We start from the raw sequence: 22,432 nt of genomic DNA, 5'->3' as shown, positions 1-22,432 counted from the left end.
TAGAAATCAAAGGGTCTGTACAGCTGTGGCCTTTAGAGAGACCTACTGATCTAGTGTCTCAGCTTGGTCACGGGGAGTGAGGACTTCTGAGCCCCCGTGCTGTGAACGCCATTTCAGCAAGCCGCAGAAAGCAGTTCGAGTTTTTCAGCTGAGCGTATGGTAAGGGAGCGATCACCGACTTCTTTCTTCAGAACATGCCTAAAGAATGAAGAGGTTCGTGTGTGGCCCCAGTCAGCACTCTTCTCACAAGGCTCTTTGCATCTTGATGGTTACTGCTCGTCTTTTCCTCCTGGCAGGTACAGTAATTCCCCTCAGGATTAACCATAGGGATGGTGTTGCCAAGGGGCTCTGGGCATCCCCCAGCCCAGGGCGTGTCTGCTGGTTTTCTGGTTTGTGCACACACAGTGTACCTCTATATATCTACACAGGAGCCCACTTTCCTCTCGTTCTGCCCCAATGCAGCAGTTACTCCTGCTCTGGACCTTTCCCTCCTCACTGCAGCTGGTGCTGGGTCCTTGTCTGTCACACATCCCTGGGCATATGTTGGCCTGCAGACCTACAGGTCTGGGCATGATGCACAACCTCTCCTGGGATGCTGGTTTAGTCTGGGCCACCGATGAGTCAGTATAAACGAGAAAATATGGCAAGGAGTGAAATGTCAGGTTTTGGTTGCATCACAACTGTTGTCCACGTTTGGAGGTGAAAAGCCTCTTGGTTTTGTTATTATTCACTAGTTTCCTTCCTGGATGTCTTCTCACATTTCTGTATGTTTTTTTCTAGTCTTACTTTGGTAACTGTAAAATCAGAGCTGTGCATTTACCCCATGATGTTCTGGGAAAGCATAAAGCTACTGGCGGAACCAATTTCCCCAGTAATAATTCAGGCCCTGAGTCAAACACAGCGAGCTGTGCTTCTTGAACACACTCAACACCCTTTTGCCCCACTGCACATCCCAGAGAAACAACAATTAGTTCTATGTTGGTTTTTTTTTATTTCTTTCTTTGACTTCTACTCAAGAATGATGAAGAGCACAGAGATAATTCATGCTTCTAAAATGTACCCTGTTGTACTGGGGTCACTTCCAGCACACCATGCCATCGAGGAAAAAATGAGCTCTTCCCAAGTAAAGCCTCCATAATAAAAAGACTGCATTAATGCCTAGATCTTGCCAGATTTGCTCACTTTCTCTCAGTTTTGGCCAGAGGCTCCTAATCTGTCTGCTCTAAGACACTGGAAGTCCTGACCCCTGAAAGGGTGATTTCTCGGTGTGTTTCTGCTGGGGTGCAGCGGTGCTGTGGTCATTCATGGGATGGGTGCCAGTTCTCCCAGTCATACATCCCACAGGGAGTCCCATCTCTTGAAGGAACCCATGGGAACTGGCTTCTTACCCTTTTGGGCCCTGCAGCTGCTGGAAAGTATGGCTGAAGGTGGCTGTTGCATTTTCTTGTGCTGTAATGAATTACTCACTGCTTGAGCTGTAATTGAGTAGCTACACCCACCTCTCTGCATCCCCTAAAGCTCCACCGCAGCCCCAGCATTAGCCATGTGATTTCGTGCACAAGGACTTGCTCCCACTAAGGCAGAGGCTGATGTGCCAGGGGAGAGGTGCTAAACTCCTGTCCCACCTAGGGACCTCCACCAAACGGATGTTATACGCTGCTGTTCTGAGTCCTACATATTCCCACTCAAGGAGAAAGTAATTACCTTGGGTACAAACCACTGTCTTAGCTGAGTTGCAGTAGGGGAAGCGAGATTGGATGTGGGTGCGTGCTCCACAACACTGAGGTGTTCAGTAGAGCTGGTTTTAGAGCCGAGACAGACATGAAAGATGGAGTGTTGTTACATGTAATAGAAATGTTCTCTTTGTGCTTTGAGTGCACAAGGTTATGCTAGGAAAGCAGTGCACTGCTTCAGATCACCTACAGAGAATTAGACTCTGCGGGTGGATCGTTTCCTACTTGCCTCCAATTTGAAGCATGTGAAGCAGATGAGGAGAAGTTCCAGCTACTTCTGCAGTCCACGACGTGTATAACCTTTATTAGAAGTGCAAATAGTCACTGGAGAGTTATTGGTCAGGTTAGACTTGGGGGATTTATAATACCTGATCTGCATGGCTGGCAATCAGGTTTGGAAAAATTTAAATTCATTTGAGGAAAATGCCATAAAACCAGCATCTAGATGTGCTTATAAAAGACTCAACATAATGGCAGTTCTTACCTAGGAGAAATATATCCTGAATTAGTGAAGCACATAGAAACACATGAGCGTAATGGCAAGTTAATGCAGATCACCTGTACAGGAGGAGCCTGGGTTACAATTTGAGTCTGATTAACTACTGCTCTGATGGTGCACGTAGGGCCACCTCACCCCCTACAGAAACACTTTGTTGGTGGCAGATGGAGCTGGTGGAAAGATTGTCTCCTGTCTTCGGTGACTGTGTTGCTGCCTAAACATGTTGCCTGTGGACTGGTGCTGCTCTGTGGCTTCATGCAGGTTTATAGAGGTTCATGCCTGGGGAAGGGACTTTGTCATGGCTGGTGGTGACTGCAGTGGGACTCGCTGAGTAGGAGACTATGGCAAATCCAGGAGCCAGAATGGAGATATGTGTCTTAGCAGCACACTGAGCTGCTTCTTGTCCAGATATACAACAGACACGTAATGTAAATGCAAAACTAGATAACCAGAGTGAAAGACCCTCCACAGCTTGCTGGTGCCTCTGCCAAACTCCTCCAGGGACCGAGGCTGGCTGAGTTATAGCCATTGCAGGTACTACTCTGCAGTCAGAGCTGCATTACTACAGCTGGGGGCACATGTGGGCAAGTTACTCACTGCCCGTGTAGGTCTGTGGTTAGTACTACACAGGGAGGTTCTGGCCTCTGTCAGCAAAACCTCTGAGTAGGTTGTAAAGATATGAGATAATTTAAAGTGATGAAGAAAAAAGGTGCCTAGACAAACTCTGCAGAGCCTGAGAAAAGGATGGTCTTTAGGATTTTTATCTTTAGCAGACACCTTGACCTAAAAACTGAAGTTCAGGGCTGTGATATGTCACCTGAGAGCCAAATCTGCAAACAGCTCTTTACCCAGCATGTGCTGAACCAAGACCTTTGCAGTGGACACCTGTACTTATACTAGACCATGTGCACCTTGGACTTCAATTCTTTATTGATTCCTATTTGGCATGTCTTGAGGACTTTGACATTTCCTTTGTAGAATTAAACTCATCTTCTCTTTACTGGTAGTGTGGATGGTCTCAGAATTGAATTTCACAGGCAGTAGAAACCAGAAATAGAAGAAATGTTAAACTTTTTAATTCGTAATTCAGGGAAATACCTGCATGAGGCCATATTGCAGCTTTTTCTTTGGATGTGACAATTTATTTCCTTTCTTTACCCTCTTTGCTTACAGAAACACGTTATCTGCATGGAGAAAGACTGGATTCACTGGGAAGGAATGATAAGTATGTGTCTCTGATCAACTACAGCATCCCTCAGCTATGTCAGTTCACAGTTTGCATTGATCTAAACCGGACTGCCAACGTCAGCTCTTGGGCAGCGTTCTCCTATGATGCTAACAGCACCTCCACTGACATAAATGACATAGAACTTGGACTTTCTGGAGAAAACAAACAGTTGAGACTGTATCTTTTTGGCACCAGACGAGACATTGAGATCGATCTGGCCCTTTTTGTGTGGTATAGCGTGTGCTGCTCATGGGACACCAGGAAACAACTGCTGGAGGTCTACTGCAATGGTGATCTTGTGCATACTGAAACCATTGCAAGCGCTGAGTGCCTGAAGCCCAATGGCAGCCTGCTGCTGGGTCATCTACACAAAAGAAGGGATGGCTTTATCGTGCGGGTGAGCAACAGCTTCATTGGCAGCTTGTACTACTTCCAAATGTGGGACCGTGTGATGGGTCGGGAAGAGCTGCTGGACTGCGCCATGGGCAATACCGTCAGCTGGAAGGAAGAACATTGGAACTTTAGCAGCATCCTTCCCGTTGTGGACCCTCACCTGCGCTGTGGTGAGTCTCTGCAATGTTTTCCTCTTCTTGGGGCTTCCATGTTGCTGGGGATCACACACGGAGAGCAGTGAACCTCCACTGCCGAGGACAACAACAGGGATTGTCTAGTAGCCTCCCAGTCACTGCTGCTGTGATTGAGACCCGGAGCGTGCAGGGCTGTAGCCATGCACATGACTTTGCCTCCTCACTCTGCGCAGGCTCTTCTTGAAGCAGATATAGAGTTGGTGGGTGAGGGAAAGCTGGCAGGGGCAGGCTCTGCCACCAAAATCCTCTGGAGGCTGCTGGCAGGTGGCACCTTTTAGATGAACCTTTTAGTGGCTTATCCTTCTGCTGAAGCACTAACCTGGTCCTCAGCTGGCCTGGCACTGAGCAAGGTAGGTCAGACCTTTTTTTTCCAGTATGTTGAAATTTTTTTCCAGTATGTTGAACAATATTTAACTAGAGCCATTAGATAGATGATAGTAATCACTCTTCCTCAAGACTCCTGTCTGTTGTGTGCCCTAGATGGACGTTGCTTCATTGAAAAACACTCTCAGCAGTGTTTTGGGTTATCTCATCATTCAGTCCTGCTGTCTGTATGTACTACACGGTATTTAAACTCCACAGTATTAAAACAGAGGACTGAGATTGACTCATTGACTAATTTACATGAAGCTAAAGACATGCCACAATATTTAGGTGCACCACAATTATAGTGAATGCATTTTTACTAATCCTCTGTAAGCTGATGGCTTCACAAGGAAAGCAGAGGCACAGTCAGAAGTAATTGGTCATTTTTGGTGTCCAGTTTGAGAATCCAAGGAGCATCCCATCAGACAGCACGTCTCCATCAAGTGCAGCACCTGCTGACTTCCCCACAGTTCCCACTGCACTTTCTCATCTCTTGCTCCAGGTTTCATCAAACCAGGGCCCAAGGCAATGAGAAGAGCTTCAGGAAATCACTGAGTGCTGCTGAAACCTGTGCTCAGAGGGATTTCCCCCACCTCACTCATTGCACATCCCCTCGCTCTGCACCAAAGAACTCAGACACTAATAACCATTGCTGTAAATTACAACCTTCCCATCTGTCTCTTGGCTCCCTGCCCCACTGCCTTTATCCAGGCAGTCGTTTTTCTGCACTGCCTCTTGCCAGAGCTATTTCCCTGACTCGAGGGAGGGACATGATGTGATGAGGATGAAGGAGGAAGGCTCAGTTTCCCTTTTCCAATTAACACCTTTGCCCTTGGGCCCATTCACTCTGTGGGAAAGGTGTGTGCTGGGCTTGGCAAGGAGTTGTGAGAAGCTTAGTCATGTTGATTAAAAGTTTAGCACCTAAAATCAAAGCCACCGCTCACTGTTCCTGGACTTTGATTTTTCAAAAACAATAACCTGGACGAATTTGAGCAGCTTTGTAGTGAGACAAAGCACATTAGAGAGAGGATTTCAATGGTCAAAGAATTTTTCCCTATAAACTAGTCCCCAGAACCAGGTGATTCTTCAGTGCAGCCTGAATTGGCCATTCAGTCTGGAAAATGTTGTCCCAAATATTCAAGGGCTATTGGCAAGAAGAAACAGCAATGTATCTCTCAAGTGATAAACTATGCCAACAGGCACTGAGGTCAGTCTTGCCTGTGGTCCCGTAAGTCGCTGGATCCACACTGGAAAAAGGGTTACTGGAGTCCGACTTTTTCCCAAGAGCAGTAACTAAGATGACTGTTGTGAAGTCCTAGTTATACAGATGTTCATAAAATTTAATCCAGTTTGAGAATCTGTCATGTGTCAGATCTTGGCAAGCCCTTTACTTCTCCTATAAATCTTCTCCTTACTTTAATTAACTGAAATTCATGAGCTAGCTATCGCACAGAGACATACTGACGATACACTAGATAGGGATAACAGTGAATGGTATAAGTATGTACTGAGATTTATGTCCTCTCTGTCAGGGGAAGCTGCACTTGGCTGTAGTTCATATGGATTGTCCATATGGGGTCATACATCTTGAGTCTACGTGAGAACATCCGAAGCATGCGTGTACGAAATAGTTGTGCCAAAGCGTTGCTATGTAATGAAATGTCATGGGGAAGTGTCATTTCAACACCAACGTCATGACTGAAATTGTTACTTATGCCCTGTAACAATTACTAGCTGTAAGGTTTGCTTCTCGTATTTATGTATGTTGTTTATAGACTTGTGCATTGCTTCAGTTGGTAGAGCTTGGTTCACCTTGACAGCAGTTTATGCAATGTGTTGGGAAGCTGGGCAACCTGCTTTGCTTTGGAAATCCTACATTACTTTTGGAAAGCCAGGGCTCATTTAGGCAAAGTGAGTGAAACTTCTCATATGAATGTAGCAGGAAGCAGCCTTAAGAAGGTGTGTTGACTTTTTCTAGGTGATATAATTATCACAGCAACTGCACTGGCTTTGCTTGATAACAGGAGTAAAGTTATTGTTCTGCCTTTGCTTTTTTCCCCAGAGTTCTTGAAGATGATCCTTTACTTTTCCAGCTCAGCTGGGCCTTTGCTAAAAGAGTAGAAGTAACAGTGTGTGTTCTCATCCTCTCACTGACTCACAGTCTTCTTTGCTTCCTCCCCCTACTTCACCCACACATTGATTTCTGATTTTCTTCTCAATTTTAAATAATCTGGGAGAGAGATGAATATACAATATCTGAAAATGACTGCTAATAATATAAAAAGTATATTTATTACTGCTCTCTCATTGGTTGGTCTAATTTTTGCTGCTCTTCTCTTGGAAACTATGCATATTTACAGGATGCCAAATAAACCATTTATTAAATTATCAAATCAAAACCCATGACTAGAACTTTAAAAACGTCCATGGTGCAGTATTTTTCTAGCTTCAGACCTCATCTGTCATCACTCCTTAGCCCGCATTTCGTGAATGGAATTACATGCCTGTTAATTAAAGCAAATGAAGTTACAGGATGGAGGTGGCTAGTCCCACACCTGCCTGCTGATAATGATCCTTGACATGTAAGAACAAACAGATTTTTTTTTTTTCTTCAGTTGATAATGAGAAGGAGAAAGAGAAAGAAATAAATTAGAATCTGTGAAGTTGTAATTATGCTTCATTTGTCAGGGGATGAGAACGGCGTGTGAGTTACCTTCCTGATGAGAATGGGTTTGGGTTTCATTCGGCCATTTCTCTATTTTTATTTTTTTTTCCCTAGCACATTTTTCTGATTCATCCCAACTGGCACTGGGTGATATCACACTGGGTGATATCATACATTACCCCTGAGGCAGTGGTTTTGAAACATTACTTTGATAACAATAGGAACAGAGTGGAGCCTGTAATCACCCAACAATACGCAGATTCCCACTATCCAGAGAGGATCCACAGCACTGCAACAGCCAGGAGGACAAGTTAAACCCGAGCTCTACAAATAGTTTGGCTTTTGGCTTGATAAATCATGGCCTAATATCATGTCTGTATTTCCGTAAGGAAAGAAAAAAGCCTTTATTCCAGTGATAGGACATCCCATTTGCATTCTTATCATGCTTCCTATATGACAGCAGTTCTTAAAAAAAGCTTCTAACAAGCCACTTGTTTCCTATCAGCTAGGAAATAGGGATGCGTTATTTGTAGTATCCCACTGGTGCTCAGCAAACCCATCTCTGCAGCTTCATGCCACCTGAAGGCACACAGGTTTCCACTGCAAATTTAAACTGTGGGATTAAAGCCCCTGGGGATGCTGGAATATTGGCCTCTCTGCAGCATTGCAGGTCAGGAACTCAATGTTTTTCTTTAGATGAGTTGTTTTCCTTTGTGTCTAGAGTTTTGCTTTTAATTTAGTAGATACTCCTGGCTTCTTGTTTTCTGCATATTCATGTGTATTTCAAATAGTGTTAGTGGCTACTGGTAGGAGGTCTGTGTATTGAATATCTAGGTCTGTCTTGCAGCTAGATGATCTAAGCCTGTGGATCTTTTCCAAATAAAGAATCAGCAAATGCCCGTTATGTCAGGTCGTGTTTCTGACCTACTGCAGGCAACGCATCTGAAATGGCAATGTGGCAGCTTGCTCCTGCACTTGCTAGCATTTTAGTGCAAGAGCAAAGCAAATTAATTCTGTTTTCCAACAGTTTAGTACCATCTCAGAAGCAAAAGGCCTGACTAAAGAGGAGAAATGTCCAAATGGAAATCTGAGATTCATCAAGCATCATGGGAAAAGCATGCTTGCTATTTTTACAGCTTTCTATACACCCTGGGAGCAGCAGGGACTGTGCCACAAAGAGCACTGCTCTGCAAAAGCAGGTTGCAGGACAGCTCGATCTTTGGAACAGCCTGTGCACCTTTCCTGCTCCCTGACCCACCGCCTCTGGGGGTGGAGGAGCCTCCTGGCTCAGCTGTCCCCCAGCTCTGAGCCTGCTGCCTCTGCTGATGATACTACTGGGGCTGAAACCACGTTTGGAGGCTGAAGGTCTGAGCTGAAGACTGAAGGGCCTGAGTTTAGTCTGCAAGAGCCGACCTTGAAGAGGCAACTTGGAACTGGACTTCTGATTGCTTTATGGTCCTCTTGCTTGTTTGCGAAGTTGGAACTCAGAAATTGCTCCGGTTTGATTTTTGTGCTGAGTGCACAGCCTGTGCCTTAATTTAAAAGGTAAAACTGCTTGTTTGTCTAGCGAGCAGAAGCTTGTGTACTGAACTGTGCCTGTTCAGAAGGGGCTTTCAACTTCAGCTGTCCTTTAGACCTCACAAAATAATTTGAAGCTATTTAGGATAAAAATAGGAGGCTTCAAGTTGTTAACAGCCTCTCTTTCTGTTATTGTCGATGGACATGTTGCCATTGATTTGAATGACTCAGGGGTGGGCTGTTATTTTTTAAGCATGGCTGATTCTCCCTACCTTGAACTACAGAAGAAAAAACAATGTTTTATGAAGCGTGGCCTTATCCTACTTATTCCCAGCCACACTCCTTATTCACAGACATTTGCCTTTGTTAAGTTTATTTCTCTTAGTCAGAGGTAGAATGTCAAGTCGCTGACAGTCATGTGAATGAAGAAAAAACCCACAAATTACCAGCATAGCAGGGAAACTGTGCCTCTGGAGCAAAATGTTGTGATCCTGCTTTTCTTCCGTCACCAAGGCCTGTAATGTTATACGATGACTCGGTTCAGGGCAATTTTCTGTAGTACGTGTGACAAGCATCACCCGTTTTGTCCCTGTCTGCTTGGTGATGTGGCAGATTGCGTGTGAAATGCAAAAACCGTTATCTGGTTTGACAAGGTGATTCACTTCAAGGAAAATTAGCTACGGACAAATTCTCAGAATTCTTTACTTGGAAAACAACAGGCAGGATGGCTGGCGTTTTTAATGGGAATCCTTATGCCAGGTTATCATTAAACCAGAGACCATGAATATCAATGCTCATCTCACGTTAACCCGTTAGCGTTCAGTGTTTGACAAATGCCTTTTCCTGAAGGCTGGCACAGGTTACAGGAGCAAGGAGGGAACGGAACAGAGAGAGAACTGCTCTTCAACACAAGCAATGAAAAAAGATAATGTTGCATAAACTCTGGTGGTCTTGTGATCTAAACTCTGCAAATCCTGTTTCTCCCTTGTTACGCTGGGGTTAGCTCTGGAGAAATACAGAAAAAAAGCACACACAGGTGTATTCTCCCCCCTTTGCCTTCACCCTGCAGAGGCCCGTGGAACAACAGCAGCTCTTTGTTACGATGACCTTTGCGGAAGGACTCATACCCCTCTCTCACCTGGACTGTGCTCTTCCTAACACTTTTGCCACTGGGGTTCTTAGGCCTTTTTATGTTCCTTTCAGCGGGCTTGAGTGAAACATTGTCAACAAGGGCTCCTCCGCTGCTCCCGTTATCTACGACAAGTAGTACCAATGGTACCATTCCACGTAAGTACTAAACGAGGCCATTTTAAATGCTGACGTGACCATCACTGACACTGACTGACACCAAACACATGACAATTTAGGATTCAGTCACATATTTAAGCTTTTGCTCCTTAACAAGGTACCATATGTCAGCAAGTCCTCCTATCTCTTCCTATGCCTTCTTAGGAGGCAGTAAAAGCCAAGTTAGTGCACCCACAAATATGAACCACAACTTGCTTGTTAAGCTGTGGTACCTTGACCATGTGTTTGGGCCCTTAGGCTCTTTAATAAAATTTCTAGCAATGCAGCAGTAATCTGGACTTGAACACTTGGATTATGGGATTTCCCAAAGAGCCTCGGTGACCGTGGCAACAGGAAACACAACTGTGGTTGAACAGAGGGGTCAGGAGATGGGAAGGGGTGCAGACACCCTTCTGTGCAAACTACAGGTTGCATCTCGCTTATGTTCTCTTCTTACAGTCAGCTTCTTCAACGTTGACATGAACTTTTCTGTTTTCTACAAAACTGAGAGAGCTCCTGATTACTATGATGCAAGGAAGCGTCTTGAAAACTGGGTGAGTAGCTTTCTTTTCTCATTCTCTTGTATTTCTAGCAAGTATCAGATGATGAGGACAGCTGCTACAGAACGCAAACTTATGGGACAACACAGAAATGAGAATCCATGAAACAATGCGGCATTTCAGACGTTTGATGACAATTTCAAATTTACAAGCAGATTGAGATAAAGTATCGATCAATCAAATTAATAAAAATGTTACTGTTTTCTTTCCAGTTTAGGATCATATTTACTGGAGAAGAATTTGTTGTGACAAACTTGAAAGTCAGGTAAGCCTCTGGCTGTATAGTGGTGTCACCTTGACCCTTTGTCCTTCGAGCGAAATTGCAGCCAGGTTCCAAATATCCATTTCACAACTGACCAGTCCCGTGACAAGGGTGTAAACCAGAACCTCAGATCTGTACAACTGCAATTGTGCGGAACACCCGCAGTTTGTTTACTGGGCTCATTCACCTGAAAATATATATCCTGCCTAATGCAAGGCAAGTCGCTGCTGCCAAACTGCTGCCTCATCTTTGGCCATGTAAATTGGTTCATGATGAAGATGAAGCCTTTGCTACCTCTGCAGTGTGTGAGCAATGCGATGTGTGGGCTGATGTATCTGGTATGCCATCCTGGCAATTCAAAAAGTACAGAAACTGGTACTTTCGGGAGAGTGCAGGTACCTGCAGGGTTCATTCACGTTAGTACTGCTGAAGCCCTCTTTCAGCATCTGCATGTGAGTGTGAAGGAGTTCAGGGGGTCACATCCATCCGCAGAGCGAGGGTCGCAGACCCCTGAGGGCTGGCTAGTTTGTGTAAGTAGGTCCACACTGGCTCTTGCGTGGCAGTGTCCAATGGAAGGATACTATAGTTCCAGATCTTGTTACAGCACTTGTTCTTGGCGATTTATGGAGATATACCTATGCTGAATTCAAAATTATGTCTCTACTGCAAGGTCCGGCTCACTGAGGTTGCAAGATTATTTTTTTTCAGGTGATAGCAGAATGGGGCATATTATATTTATATGCTTACTATGAAATAATTATTCTGTTCTCTTTCGTTTGCAGGGGTAATTATCCACAAAGCAGTGTCTATAAGAGGGCTCATGTATGTAATTTGTTATTTTCTGATTAAAAAACCTTACTTTTCCGTATCTCTGCATAAAGGATATAGTAGTTGCATGGTCTAAATGCTGATGCTGTTGTGTTTTGTTGAAATTATTAAATATTGACCTTCAATGTGGTGGGTATACCCCATGTAAATAGTTGGGCTGGAGAGTCACTGTGTCTCAATAGATATTGATATGTTCTGTACAGACAAAGGAATGCTGGATGTGCCCAGCACTACCTGGAAGCAGTCTACTTTGGAATAGCCTCTTGGAGAGCACACTCATCGAACGGTGTTAGGTATAGACCCGCCCTGGTCTCGGCATGAGGCAGCGTCAATGCACTATGAGGTTCTGTTTTATCCTGATGTACCTCTAGAAGTTCTGTGAAACAAAAGCTACTCTAGAGAGTCAGGTCCTAATAATGGTTAAAGCAATATTAATTAGCTCTATTTTAACAAGCAAGCACACTGAATTTCTACTGTTTGCTTTCCTTAAAATCCAACTTGCGCCAGTTGATTTTAACCAGCTTCTAACTTTTTGTGTCCTTCTATGTGAACTGACGATGAAGGCAAAGCAGATGTCACAAAGGTAAGACCTATGGTTATTAGCTGGGTTTCCACAGATCATATTGATTTCATTTTTAGGTTGAGGAGAAATTATACCCCTCCTCGGCTGTCTTAGTTTCAGAGTAACTGTGAAACCTTTAGATGTCTAAAACAAAAAAGCACATGTGGAGTCAGATCCATAGTAATTCTTGACTTGGGGAAATGTATTTGAGCATCCAAGGTTTCCTTCTCACACTGCATATCTGGAGAGGCTCAAAGTGCTTCCATGGCAAGCCAGGAGGTTTGTGCTCACTGTAAGAGCTGGCTGTGAGCAGTGTCCTTCACTGGGGCCAGAACAGTGAGTGGACAGTGACCGAGAAGACTGCCAGTATGAATCCTGCACCTCTTCTGCAGGAAATCCTAATTGCCTTCTGACCTGAGGTTTACAGAGGCCATGCTGTGTGGGGAACACTGTAGAAACAGGAGTGAGCTGGAAACGCTTGAAACATCCCAGTCCAAAGGAAATCTCACTTGTTAGCCCTCAGTTAAATTAGAGGTCCATTGAGGTGATCCACCCACAACTGAGAGCTGATTTCTTGCTTCTTTCTGCCATGTCTGAAGCCACTCAAAGGCTGAGATAGAGTCTTTCCAAACCTCCTAAAGTCAGCAAAGATAGGTTTGGTATCTTCTGGACAACAATCTGTAAGAATAGCTGTTTTGAGGAGAGGAAAGCTGGAATCCACTGGAGCCACTGAAAGCACTTAGTTAAATCTTGGTTTTCCAGGTAGTATTGCAGTCTGCCACCTCTGTTTGGACACAGAAGTACTCCAATACCTCATTGTTTTATGACTAGCGCACTCCAGACTTTAAAACATGGTTGAGAAGGCTTGCTCGTGACACAGATCTTCCTCTGCCAAGATAACGTGATTAGGAAATTTTTGAGGTATTTACCATGAAACTATAAATAGATTCTTGTACCTGTAGTCCCAGTAACTTGTACTTTAGAAAGCATTTCCAGTGATAAGGTACTAGTGCACATAAGAAGCAGCATTCGGTGACGTTTGCCACAGGATTGTACTTATGGTGAACAAAAGGCATACATAAATTATCTGATTCAATATAATTTTCTGGGTTACTCTTTAATTTTGTAGCCCCTTATAGTGGTGAAATGTTACTAACACAGTAGCCTTGTTTGTGTATTATGTTTGTAGCTACATCTGTAAGGCCATTTTAAAGGCCGCATCACTTGAAATGCAAGAAGTGCTGCGTCTCAAGATCAAACAGCTGTTGAATGACACTTACGAAGAGGGACCATTATCATTGTATGTGAAACCCGAAGATGTGGCTGTCAAGCCAATAGGTACTATTTCGTTAAAACCTCATTGAAATCCTTTGTAACTCTATCTACAAGTGTTTTATCTAATTGAAACTTTGAGGAGAGGTTAGGGCTAGAAAACGTCCCTACAAGTAGCCAGACTGGCCTCGTCTGATGCACAAGCTGTAGAACATCATGTAATGACAGCAAGATCAAAAACTTTGGTTCTAAAAAAACGGAGGTAAGATAAAATTGGAATCCTGGTGCTGAAGTAGGTCTGAGCACCTTTGCAATGAAGGGAAGGTCAGGCTGATGCAGCTGCAAACCCAGGAGCCCCAGAGCCCGGCTATCAAGGGAGACCTGAGCCAAACACTGAAAGCAAACCCACTGCAGACATTCTCTTAATGCCAGTGCATATTGGATCAAGTCTCAAATTGCAAATAATCTCTTTGTTGGTTTGGTTACAATCTCTATCACTCCTTAAAATAAAGAAATAAGACGGAGATAAGAGCTAACAGACTGTACCTGAAATTCAAAACCACATTTTATACCAAAGACTTAGAAAAGATCAGCTGCAGGCAATAAAATTACAAGCCTGGGGGAAAGACATTGATGGGATAATGAGGGGCAGTGTGAAAGCACCTTCAAATAGATCAGAGAAGCCTACAGGATGTACTGCCATTAAATGCGGTTTGTGATGCTGGGACACTAACACTTTACCTGAGAACAGACCTTGTCAAACAAAAGAGAAGAAGGTCATAGAAGAACAGGTGAAATATTGAAATAAAATGTTTTTTTTTTTTCAGCCAATAGACTTGTAAAATACTCTTATCCAGTCTGCAAATTACAGCTGAGTTCCATCAGGAAAGGAGGTTCAGAGAACAGCAGGGTCCCTGGGTGGGTCTTCTTTTGACTTTTATATCTTTTTAAAGAGCTTTTGTATATTTCTTCCTCAGCACTAAGGGATTGTCCAGAAAGCTTTTCACGCACAACTTATAAGGGGAATTATTCCTGGCCACTAACGAGTCCAGCTACCAAAGCGCTCGTCAGCTGCAGGAAAAACCCTCTGCAGTCTGCTCAAAGGAGTTGGTGAGTGATGAGATCATCTGATTTTGGCTCTTGCATGGGAAACGAGGGAGAGCCGGGCTTTGTGTGCGGGGGAACCAGATGGTGGTCTGTCATGGTGCACAGCAGTGCCATGCCAAGAAAGATGCTTAGTACACAGGGCCAGTCCAGCATAGGCTGTGGAAAAAGGGAATGTTGCATCATTTCCATCACCTGCAGCCAGTGCAAGCCAGCGTAATAGGAAGCTGACTTTCTGCTTGAGCAAGGAGGGGAAACAGATGCACTGCAGCATTTTGTGCCATCCATTCATGGCTCTCTGCCCTCCAACACCTCTAGATGCATCTCAAATTGCTCTGGCACTTAGGCTCTGGTCCCAGTCTGCTAAATGAGTGCTGAGTTAGATCTGACTTGCAAGTCAGTGTTCAAAATTGGGCTAATTAATTACATCCTTAGCTACTTAAATGGGAAATATGAGGAATATCAATTATTTTTTTTTCTTGTAACAATGTACACTGTTTTCATTTTTCAGTGCAATTAATATTGAACTTGAGCAAACTTTCTGGAAGAAACCAAATATGACTGCATGTAAATTACTGGAAGAACTTCCAAATAATATTTTAGACCTCCATGATATCATGATAACAGAAGGTAAAGCACCAGATACTTCAGTGACACAGTGAATCAAAGTAAAAATAGTTATACTTAGGCAGTGCTCATGTTGGACATGTGAAGAACTGAAGCGATGAGGTGGTTTTATGTGCGTCCTGCTCACCTGGTCATCTTAAAGTGTTTTTAATTTAGATGAATTTTGCAGGTCCTTCAAAATTCCCTGGCTATCACTTTGAAGACTTGTCTGAAATCCAACACTTGGGTTTAGAACTAAATAAATAACCAATGACTAATGTGACAAAGTTTTGCCCGTCTATACTCTCTGTTACCACATCAAAATAGTTCATAGTTCATGTTCTGTAGATCTCATACAAAGAAGCACAAATCAGTGTATGGAATTGAAGTTTGTGCTGTAATTCATGTAAGCTATAAGGTAAGCTATATCGTTACCACCTGAGTATATCTTTTTTCAAGCTATACCACACAGTGCAAATTGTTTGAATGGTAAACAAAACCAATACCATAGCTTATCCACCTACTCAGCAGTGGCATCAAATAATAGATCATTGAAAGATATCTGCAGTTGCATACAGTCTGTCTGATTTCCAGGGTGTAAAACTCTGCTTCTATTAAAAAATCATAGAAGGATGATGAGATGATGAATGGCAAATACAACTTTTCAAACTATACCATTCAGAATTTGCTTTTGCTACTCTACCTGTTAAGCAGCATTTCAGGAGAGAGATAGATGTTGTGTAGTTTTGAACACACAAACACTTGCAAACGTGACCAAAGTTAAAACTAAATATGACTTGCAGGTGATTTTTATAATCCAAAAGCAGGTGGTAATATTCTTATGAAGAGTACATTGATTTCTTTCTTTAAAATACAACCTGAGATATCCAAATTTTGTTTTGAAGTTTTTGCCAGTTTCATTGACATGTTGAGGTCTTATTGACTTATTCTTAAGGTTATAATTTTGTAATAGATAGAAGCGTTATGACCATACAGAAAGGAAGGAGAAGCAGACTAACTGCTTGCTTTAACATAGAGACATGCAGCTATATAGCTAGACATGTAGCTATGCCATATAAATCATCTGTACATTCTTCTTTTTTCAGAGAACGCACAAGATATTGCACAGCATATTTTATACCTCTTGCCAGACGCAACATTGCATATAGAAGAAATAGAAATAATTTTAAGTAAAATTTCTGATACTGTAAGGCTTGTAGATATGAGTATGACACTTGCAGAGACTGTATTGTCTATACTAGACTATATTTTGCTGCAAGAAATAGAAGATCAGAACATTAGAAAAATAACCAATAGGTAAGTGAGATAACTTGCCGAGAAGTGGTTTTCTAAGCTAAAATGGCACCTTGGAATAATTCATTCAGTCTATTAAAATATCACCACAAGAGTTAGCAATTTCTGTGCTTGGATCTTAAACATGTTTGCGGTTCTTAGCAGTAGAAATTGGTTATTGTGTTGTCAAAGGTGGTCTTACCAGAACAAGTTCTGCAGAAGTCACCATCACAGTTGTTTTCTCTGGGCATCTCAGCCTGGAGGCAGATCAAGCAGACTGCCTGGCTGCCATCTCACCTCATCTCAGAGGTGATCTTTACAGCTTGGCAGGTCAGCCTTGAGACACGTATCTGTCCCACCAGCACACCAGATAGAGTGCTGTACCTGTGCTGATAAAGATTTTTCAAACATAGCTATTCAATGTTAGACTTCAAAATCTATGTTTTGGATCCTACGTCTGTTATGTGAGAATCACACGTGCTAAAATCGAGGTTGCCAGATAACCTTGAAAACATCTCTCTCTTTTGAGATCTTCAAGGTAACTCAACTGCCTGTTTTCGAAACGTCTGGCTTCTGTGGCTGAGCAGCACACTGTTCAGAAAACTACTGCCAGCCTTTACAAAGGCAAATGCAAGTACACAAAGTTTACTCATTTCTGATCTGGACAAGGCAGCTTATCCATTCCCACCGCACAGCCTGAGGCTCTGGATAGGGAAGATTATTCTACTTTGCAGTGGCAAATCCAACGCTAACCAACACTGTAAGAGATGCTCTGTTCATCACATTAAAAGGTCTTTCAGCATCTCTCATTTTAAAAACTGCCTATCTGTAATTTTCTCTCACTTAATATAAGACAATATTTTAATAAGAAATATTAAAATAAGAAATATCAAAAGCAAGAAAGATGAACTTTCCACTAAAGTTCTAGGTGGGGCATAGACTACGCAACAGCCCAGTTGTTTCCACTGGACAACTATGCATTGCCTTTTCAAACTCAGGAGTCCGCAAGGAGGAGTAGCCAAAAATAGCTTGGAAAATCTGCCAGAGAGAAAGCTTTGAGTAGCATCGTGATCTTTTTGGCTGCATGCTCCCTCTTCAAAGTCTACTGCACTGCAGTGTGGGGAATGGGGGTGTGATAGCTGCCAGCACTCAACACCTCTGCCTTCTGAAATAGGCTGTGGGGTTTTTTAAATGAAGTATCCATTACTTTGAATTCTCCTCCCATGAAATGTAAGGTTTTAGGGACAAGGACGATATTCTAACAGACCCTGCATTCCTGATCCTTAATGGAGATGGAGTTGGTATGTACGAATTGTAATGCAAATGTCTTCACAATTTTTATGGACAGGACAATCCTAGGTATTTTAATTTTTCCATAAATCAGACCTCAGAAGAGCATGACCACTGTGATGATACCTGATGAGTGCTAGCATGATATCCTCACAAGAGCTATTATGCTCCTTCCTTCATGCCTCAATAGAAATTTTGGATCCCAGATATTTTGGGGAAGTCAAGCTTTGCAGCTTTAGGGCAGCTGTAGATCCTAAAGGATCCCATGGGGCTCCTGTGTGTCTGGGACCGATGATGCATGAAGATAACACCAGACCAAAGAAGGACAGGAAGGTTTTCCTTTAGTCTATCCGGGCCAGCTGTCTTGCACATGTTCAATAGAGTATTATCCCTTCCTTCATACTGCTGAACAGCCTTATGGGAGGCCAAACAAGACGCAGAGCTGTCTCTGAGTCTTAATACCCATGAGTGTTAAACAACCCTAATTTGCAGCTTCCTTTAGATTTCAGCCTGTTCTCTCTACTTAGAAAAAAACTCCACTGAGAGCAGAGCCCTGAAATCTCATCCTCAGAGATATTCAGAGTTTCATTGGACAGGGCCCCGAGCAAGCTGACCTACCTTTACAGTATGCCCTGCGTGGGGGAGGTGGGGAGTTGGGTGACAGAGCCCCAGAGCTCCCTTGCACACTGAATTATTCTGGCTCTGACACTTTACTCAAGGGTACAATTAGATGATTACAAATAATCAGTTAGCAGGTTTTACAAGTTACTGCCTTCCAGATGAAATGCCGTATTTGACTGGGGGTGAATTTTGATTCAGGTCTCCCCAGAACCACCTTGCGTTGCCCCTGGAGTGAGGTATCTTCCACCTGCTAGAGTTTTGGCTTACTCCAACATGCTAACTCAATTGCTTGTCATCACCTGACCCTGTGACAGACAAAATGCCATTCACCCCAAAATAGATACATTCTGCTCTAGTGATTGCTCCTTGTGATCATAAATCAGAGCAGAGGTTTTTAGCTGATTGTCTGACTGCATATTATGAAGTCAGGAGAACATTTCAAGAGATGTAACTTTTTTTTTTAATTTATTTTCCTTGCTGTTGCTCTTCGTAAAGTATCCTGGAGACAACTGAGGAGATTGGCTATAAGATGACTTACTCAGAACGAAACACATCGGTCATAATCACTTCCTTGGCTTTGTTGGTGTTGCGTCCAGATCCCAGCATGTTTGGAGGACTGGCCATTGGCGTTACCTCCTACAACAGAGGTGTGGATCTCCAGGTGAGAGCACAGGATCACCGCAGGGACCACTGGCTAAACCAGACAATCCTCCTGCTATTTTGTACCGTTGTGTATTTGACCTGAGGAAGGCAACTCTGAGCATGTCGTCTCTCTCTCCTGCAGATCAGTGTTGAAGAAAACCCTTTCAAAAAGGCCCTGGCCTCAGTGTTTTTGCCAGAATCACTGAAGAAATTCTTAGGGATTGAGCATTCTGACCCAGTCAAGCATTCAAAGATCCAGTTTAAATTTTTTGGCACTACTTCCCTCTTTGCGGTAATGATGACTCCTAATAAACGCTAACGTGGCAGTAATTGGTTCAGCTGTTCTTAGAGAGTCAATAGCATCATCTGTTCTGGGCACATTTGGCATCAGACTGATGGAGCACTAAGAAATGCGCAGGGAAAATGTACTCAGGCAGCAAAACCTTTGCTGTAGCAATGATGCTCTGAGAGATGCCTGTAGACCTTCAACTTTTTGTTCATTTTCTGTAGGTTACGTTTTATTCCAATACCGCTCTTCTGTAGGAAAAGAATGTACCCTAGTCTTCCTCTGATAGTAAGCTCTTGTTTAAGGAACATGCATAGTTTGTGTCAAATATAATGAAAATAATGTCAAGACTTACGTTTCCCTTAAAATAATAGCAGTGCTGATACGCAGCATTCAGGACTATTCTGGTATTTGCTATGTTTTCTTAACTCGGCAGGGGTGAGTGTGTGTAATTAAAAAGGGAGACATTTCTTGCGGGATGGTGGAGCATACAGTGTGCTTCACACAGAAGCAGCATTCACAATTGTGTCTACTGTCTAATAAGCTTAATGATGTACAACTGGATGTTTTGATGTACTGAAATGATTATACAGCTTTCCCAATCCAGCTGATGCATCTGAAACTCTGTTCTGCCTCAGCTGATGTGGAGACTGTCCCAAAATTTGCAACTACACTTGCTAATGAAGTAGCAAGTGGCTAAATTACATCAGGCATCCCATGGTGTTTAGCTGATCACCGTTTCCAAGAAATACAATTTAAAAAAAAATGGCAGCAGGGAAGAGTGGGATTGCTGGAAACTGAAATTACTTGGAATATTTTACATGGGCATATTTTCCTACTGCAGGATGACAGTTTAAAGAAGCAGAGGTTGAATACTTACGTTGTGAGTGCCAGCATTGAAAACACATCAGTTCAGAACCTTCATGAACCTGTGACTATTACTCTTCAGCACATAGACCAAAATACGGTAGGATGTGTTCATTTCATCAGAGACATGTTGAGGTAGATCCTATTTCACTTACAATAAACTGGTAACAGGACAAATAAGCTTAAAACATTTTCCTGCCTGACCTCTCTGTGATATATCAACCAAAACATTGACAGACCACCCAAATCTCGGTGTTTAATTCCTTCAGGTCTCCACTCTAAATCCATGCTTAGCAGCGAGGGACATTTAATTGTTTCCTTGTCTTGATCGGGACAATTTTTTTCAAGGAATAGTTTATTTGCTAAAAAATGGCAAGTTTTGAATTTGACTGAAATGATTTGTAGTTGCTCTGAATTCAGCAAATTGTTTTAGTCACAAAAAGAGGTAAATTTAAAAAAAAAAAAAAAGGGGGGAAACATTGCATGGATGTTTTCAAAATTTCTTTTGCTTTGTTTTGTTTCAAAATGATGTTTTGAAACTCAATAAATTAGTTTTAAATGGGCACGAGACAAATTTGTTGACTGAGTTCCACCTCAGCATTTTGTGTTGCCAATGTTTATGGTCCAGCCTGCACACGAATATATTGCAAACGCAGGGCAGAAAAAAATTACTCAATAAGATGAATTTGATCAAAGTTCAAGATAATGAGAGCTTGAAAATGCTGCTTTTATGGCAATACGCTCTTTCCATTCAGTTCTAGCAAATAATACATACCCAGAAATTTCTTCCATCATTTTTACTCTACCGGGCCATCTGGCACCTCTCAGATTTTTATCCTTGACCTTTTGAAAATATGCTAATTAAATATTTAATGAGATATTATCCCAACCTACATCTTTGGCTCTCTGCCTAATTATATTTGACAGTCTACAGATCACACGTCGTAACAGCTTATCTGTTCGGGTGGCTTCCTGAAACTGTGCCTTATTAAACTTTATTAATAATCAAACAAAATGAATTGGTGCCTTGGGAAAGTTTGCTGCAGCATCATGAGTAATAAACCAGAATGTTCCCAAGAGAAAACTTTGCGTTGAATACCCATTTAAATCTGTTCTGCTGTTTGCAATATGCAGGCAAGCTTGATTTTCTCTCAGGTGTCCTCCCTGCCTGGTTTCAGAGAGAGAGAGGAAACACTGAAATTCTAAAATAAAGGTTTTCTTGTATTGAGAATTGGTGGAGTTTTTTATTATTGTATAAAATCTCTGGTGGTTGTTCTAGGTCTTAGTCGTAACTTTTGAATTTCAACAGTAATTCAGTATGACAGCTCAGATACCACATGAAACCAATGAGACTAGACATAGGAACTGGTCTAAGCAGGGCAACTTGTCAGATTTTCTTCTGTCCTTAAAAGACTACAAGATACAGAAGGAGTGGTAAAACTGGGAAGATCACTGACTCCCAGGACTTCCCTTGGTAAAGGCGAAGATGAATTTGGGTTCCAGTGCTGGTTTTCAGTGTCATGGATGAGCTGGCCAATATCCCAACTGGTTCCCAGTGACCAAGTGTCCAACTGCCCCTGAACTGCTGGCATCTCCGGTGACCTACAGACCCTATGCAGCACCACCACGCAAATAATCGCAGAGATCAGTGGACTTTCTTGTCAAGCAGTGCAGAGGAAATCACATCAAGCTTATTTAGTTATAAATAAGTTATAAATCCTGATTACAGGCAAGATGCACCGTCTGTGAGCGCAGACAGTGTACAGAATAAATGTCACAGCCTCCTTTTTTCTCCACTTTCAGGGTAACGCAGAAGTTCACTGCGTCTTCTGGGACTTGCAGAAGAACAGTAAGTGTTATTCACAGAGCTGTCAGCAGCGTCACAGACCCTTTGACACCCTGATGTTGGAGCTTGAAACTTTGAGGCTGTCCTGTTGAGTTCGTGTTACTGGTTTCCATTGACATTGATACCTCAGTAATCAGTGTTAGTACCAGAGGATACGTGCCAGGCGTTGTACAATGGTGCATCTACATGAATAAGAAGACCTAGTCTAAGAAAAAATCAGAAATGCAGTGAAACGTCAGATGGCTTCTCTGATTTAATTCAGGGGAGTCAGTGAGGGCTTTGCTGTGGTCAAGTCTTGAATACAGCTCAGATAGTCAACAGACACAGAAAGATGACTGTGTATTGGGTTAACTCGGAACACGTGGGAGAGGTTTTCTCTGCAATTATTGGTGTTAGAATACATATATATATTAAATCAGAAGCTTCACTTCTGAGTATGTCCTACATGTCACATAAGCAGGGTCATAAATTTGATCTTACCAGGGAAGATCTGGCTTTTTCAATGCCAGA

General features: G+C 42.7%; 1 protein-coding gene across 1 annotated transcript in view; it reads left to right on the top strand.

Moving 5' to 3' along the window:
* Positions 1 to 205: 205 nt before the first annotated feature.
* The window catches only part of ADGRG4 (adhesion G protein-coupled receptor G4), a 31,048-nt gene continuing 8,821 nt past the window's right edge, over positions 206 to 22,432 (top strand). Inside the window, exons 1-15 of the mRNA XM_086619871.1 lie at positions 206 to 296; positions 3,406 to 4,023; positions 9,800 to 9,883; positions 10,343 to 10,437; positions 10,656 to 10,708; positions 11,488 to 11,527; positions 12,091 to 12,116; positions 13,285 to 13,433; positions 14,345 to 14,477; positions 14,983 to 15,101; positions 16,184 to 16,394; positions 18,777 to 18,942; positions 19,066 to 19,215; positions 20,054 to 20,176; positions 21,880 to 21,925. Coding sequence (XP_086475997.1) covers positions 206 to 296; positions 3,406 to 4,023; positions 9,800 to 9,883; positions 10,343 to 10,437; positions 10,656 to 10,708; positions 11,488 to 11,527; positions 12,091 to 12,116; positions 13,285 to 13,433; positions 14,345 to 14,477; positions 14,983 to 15,101; positions 16,184 to 16,394; positions 18,777 to 18,942; positions 19,066 to 19,215; positions 20,054 to 20,176; positions 21,880 to 21,925 — 2,104 coding nt within the window. The remainder of the gene's footprint in view (positions 297 to 3,405; positions 4,024 to 9,799; positions 9,884 to 10,342; positions 10,438 to 10,655; positions 10,709 to 11,487; positions 11,528 to 12,090; positions 12,117 to 13,284; positions 13,434 to 14,344; positions 14,478 to 14,982; positions 15,102 to 16,183; positions 16,395 to 18,776; positions 18,943 to 19,065; positions 19,216 to 20,053; positions 20,177 to 21,879; positions 21,926 to 22,432) is intronic.

This window comes from Tauraco erythrolophus, chromosome 13 (assembly GCF_009769465.1).
Source record: "Tauraco erythrolophus isolate bTauEry1 chromosome 13, bTauEry1.pri, whole genome shotgun sequence".
Lineage (NCBI taxonomy): Eukaryota > Metazoa > Chordata > Aves > Musophagiformes > Musophagidae > Tauraco > Tauraco erythrolophus.
This window is presented reverse-complemented; position numbering and strand designations above follow the sequence as displayed.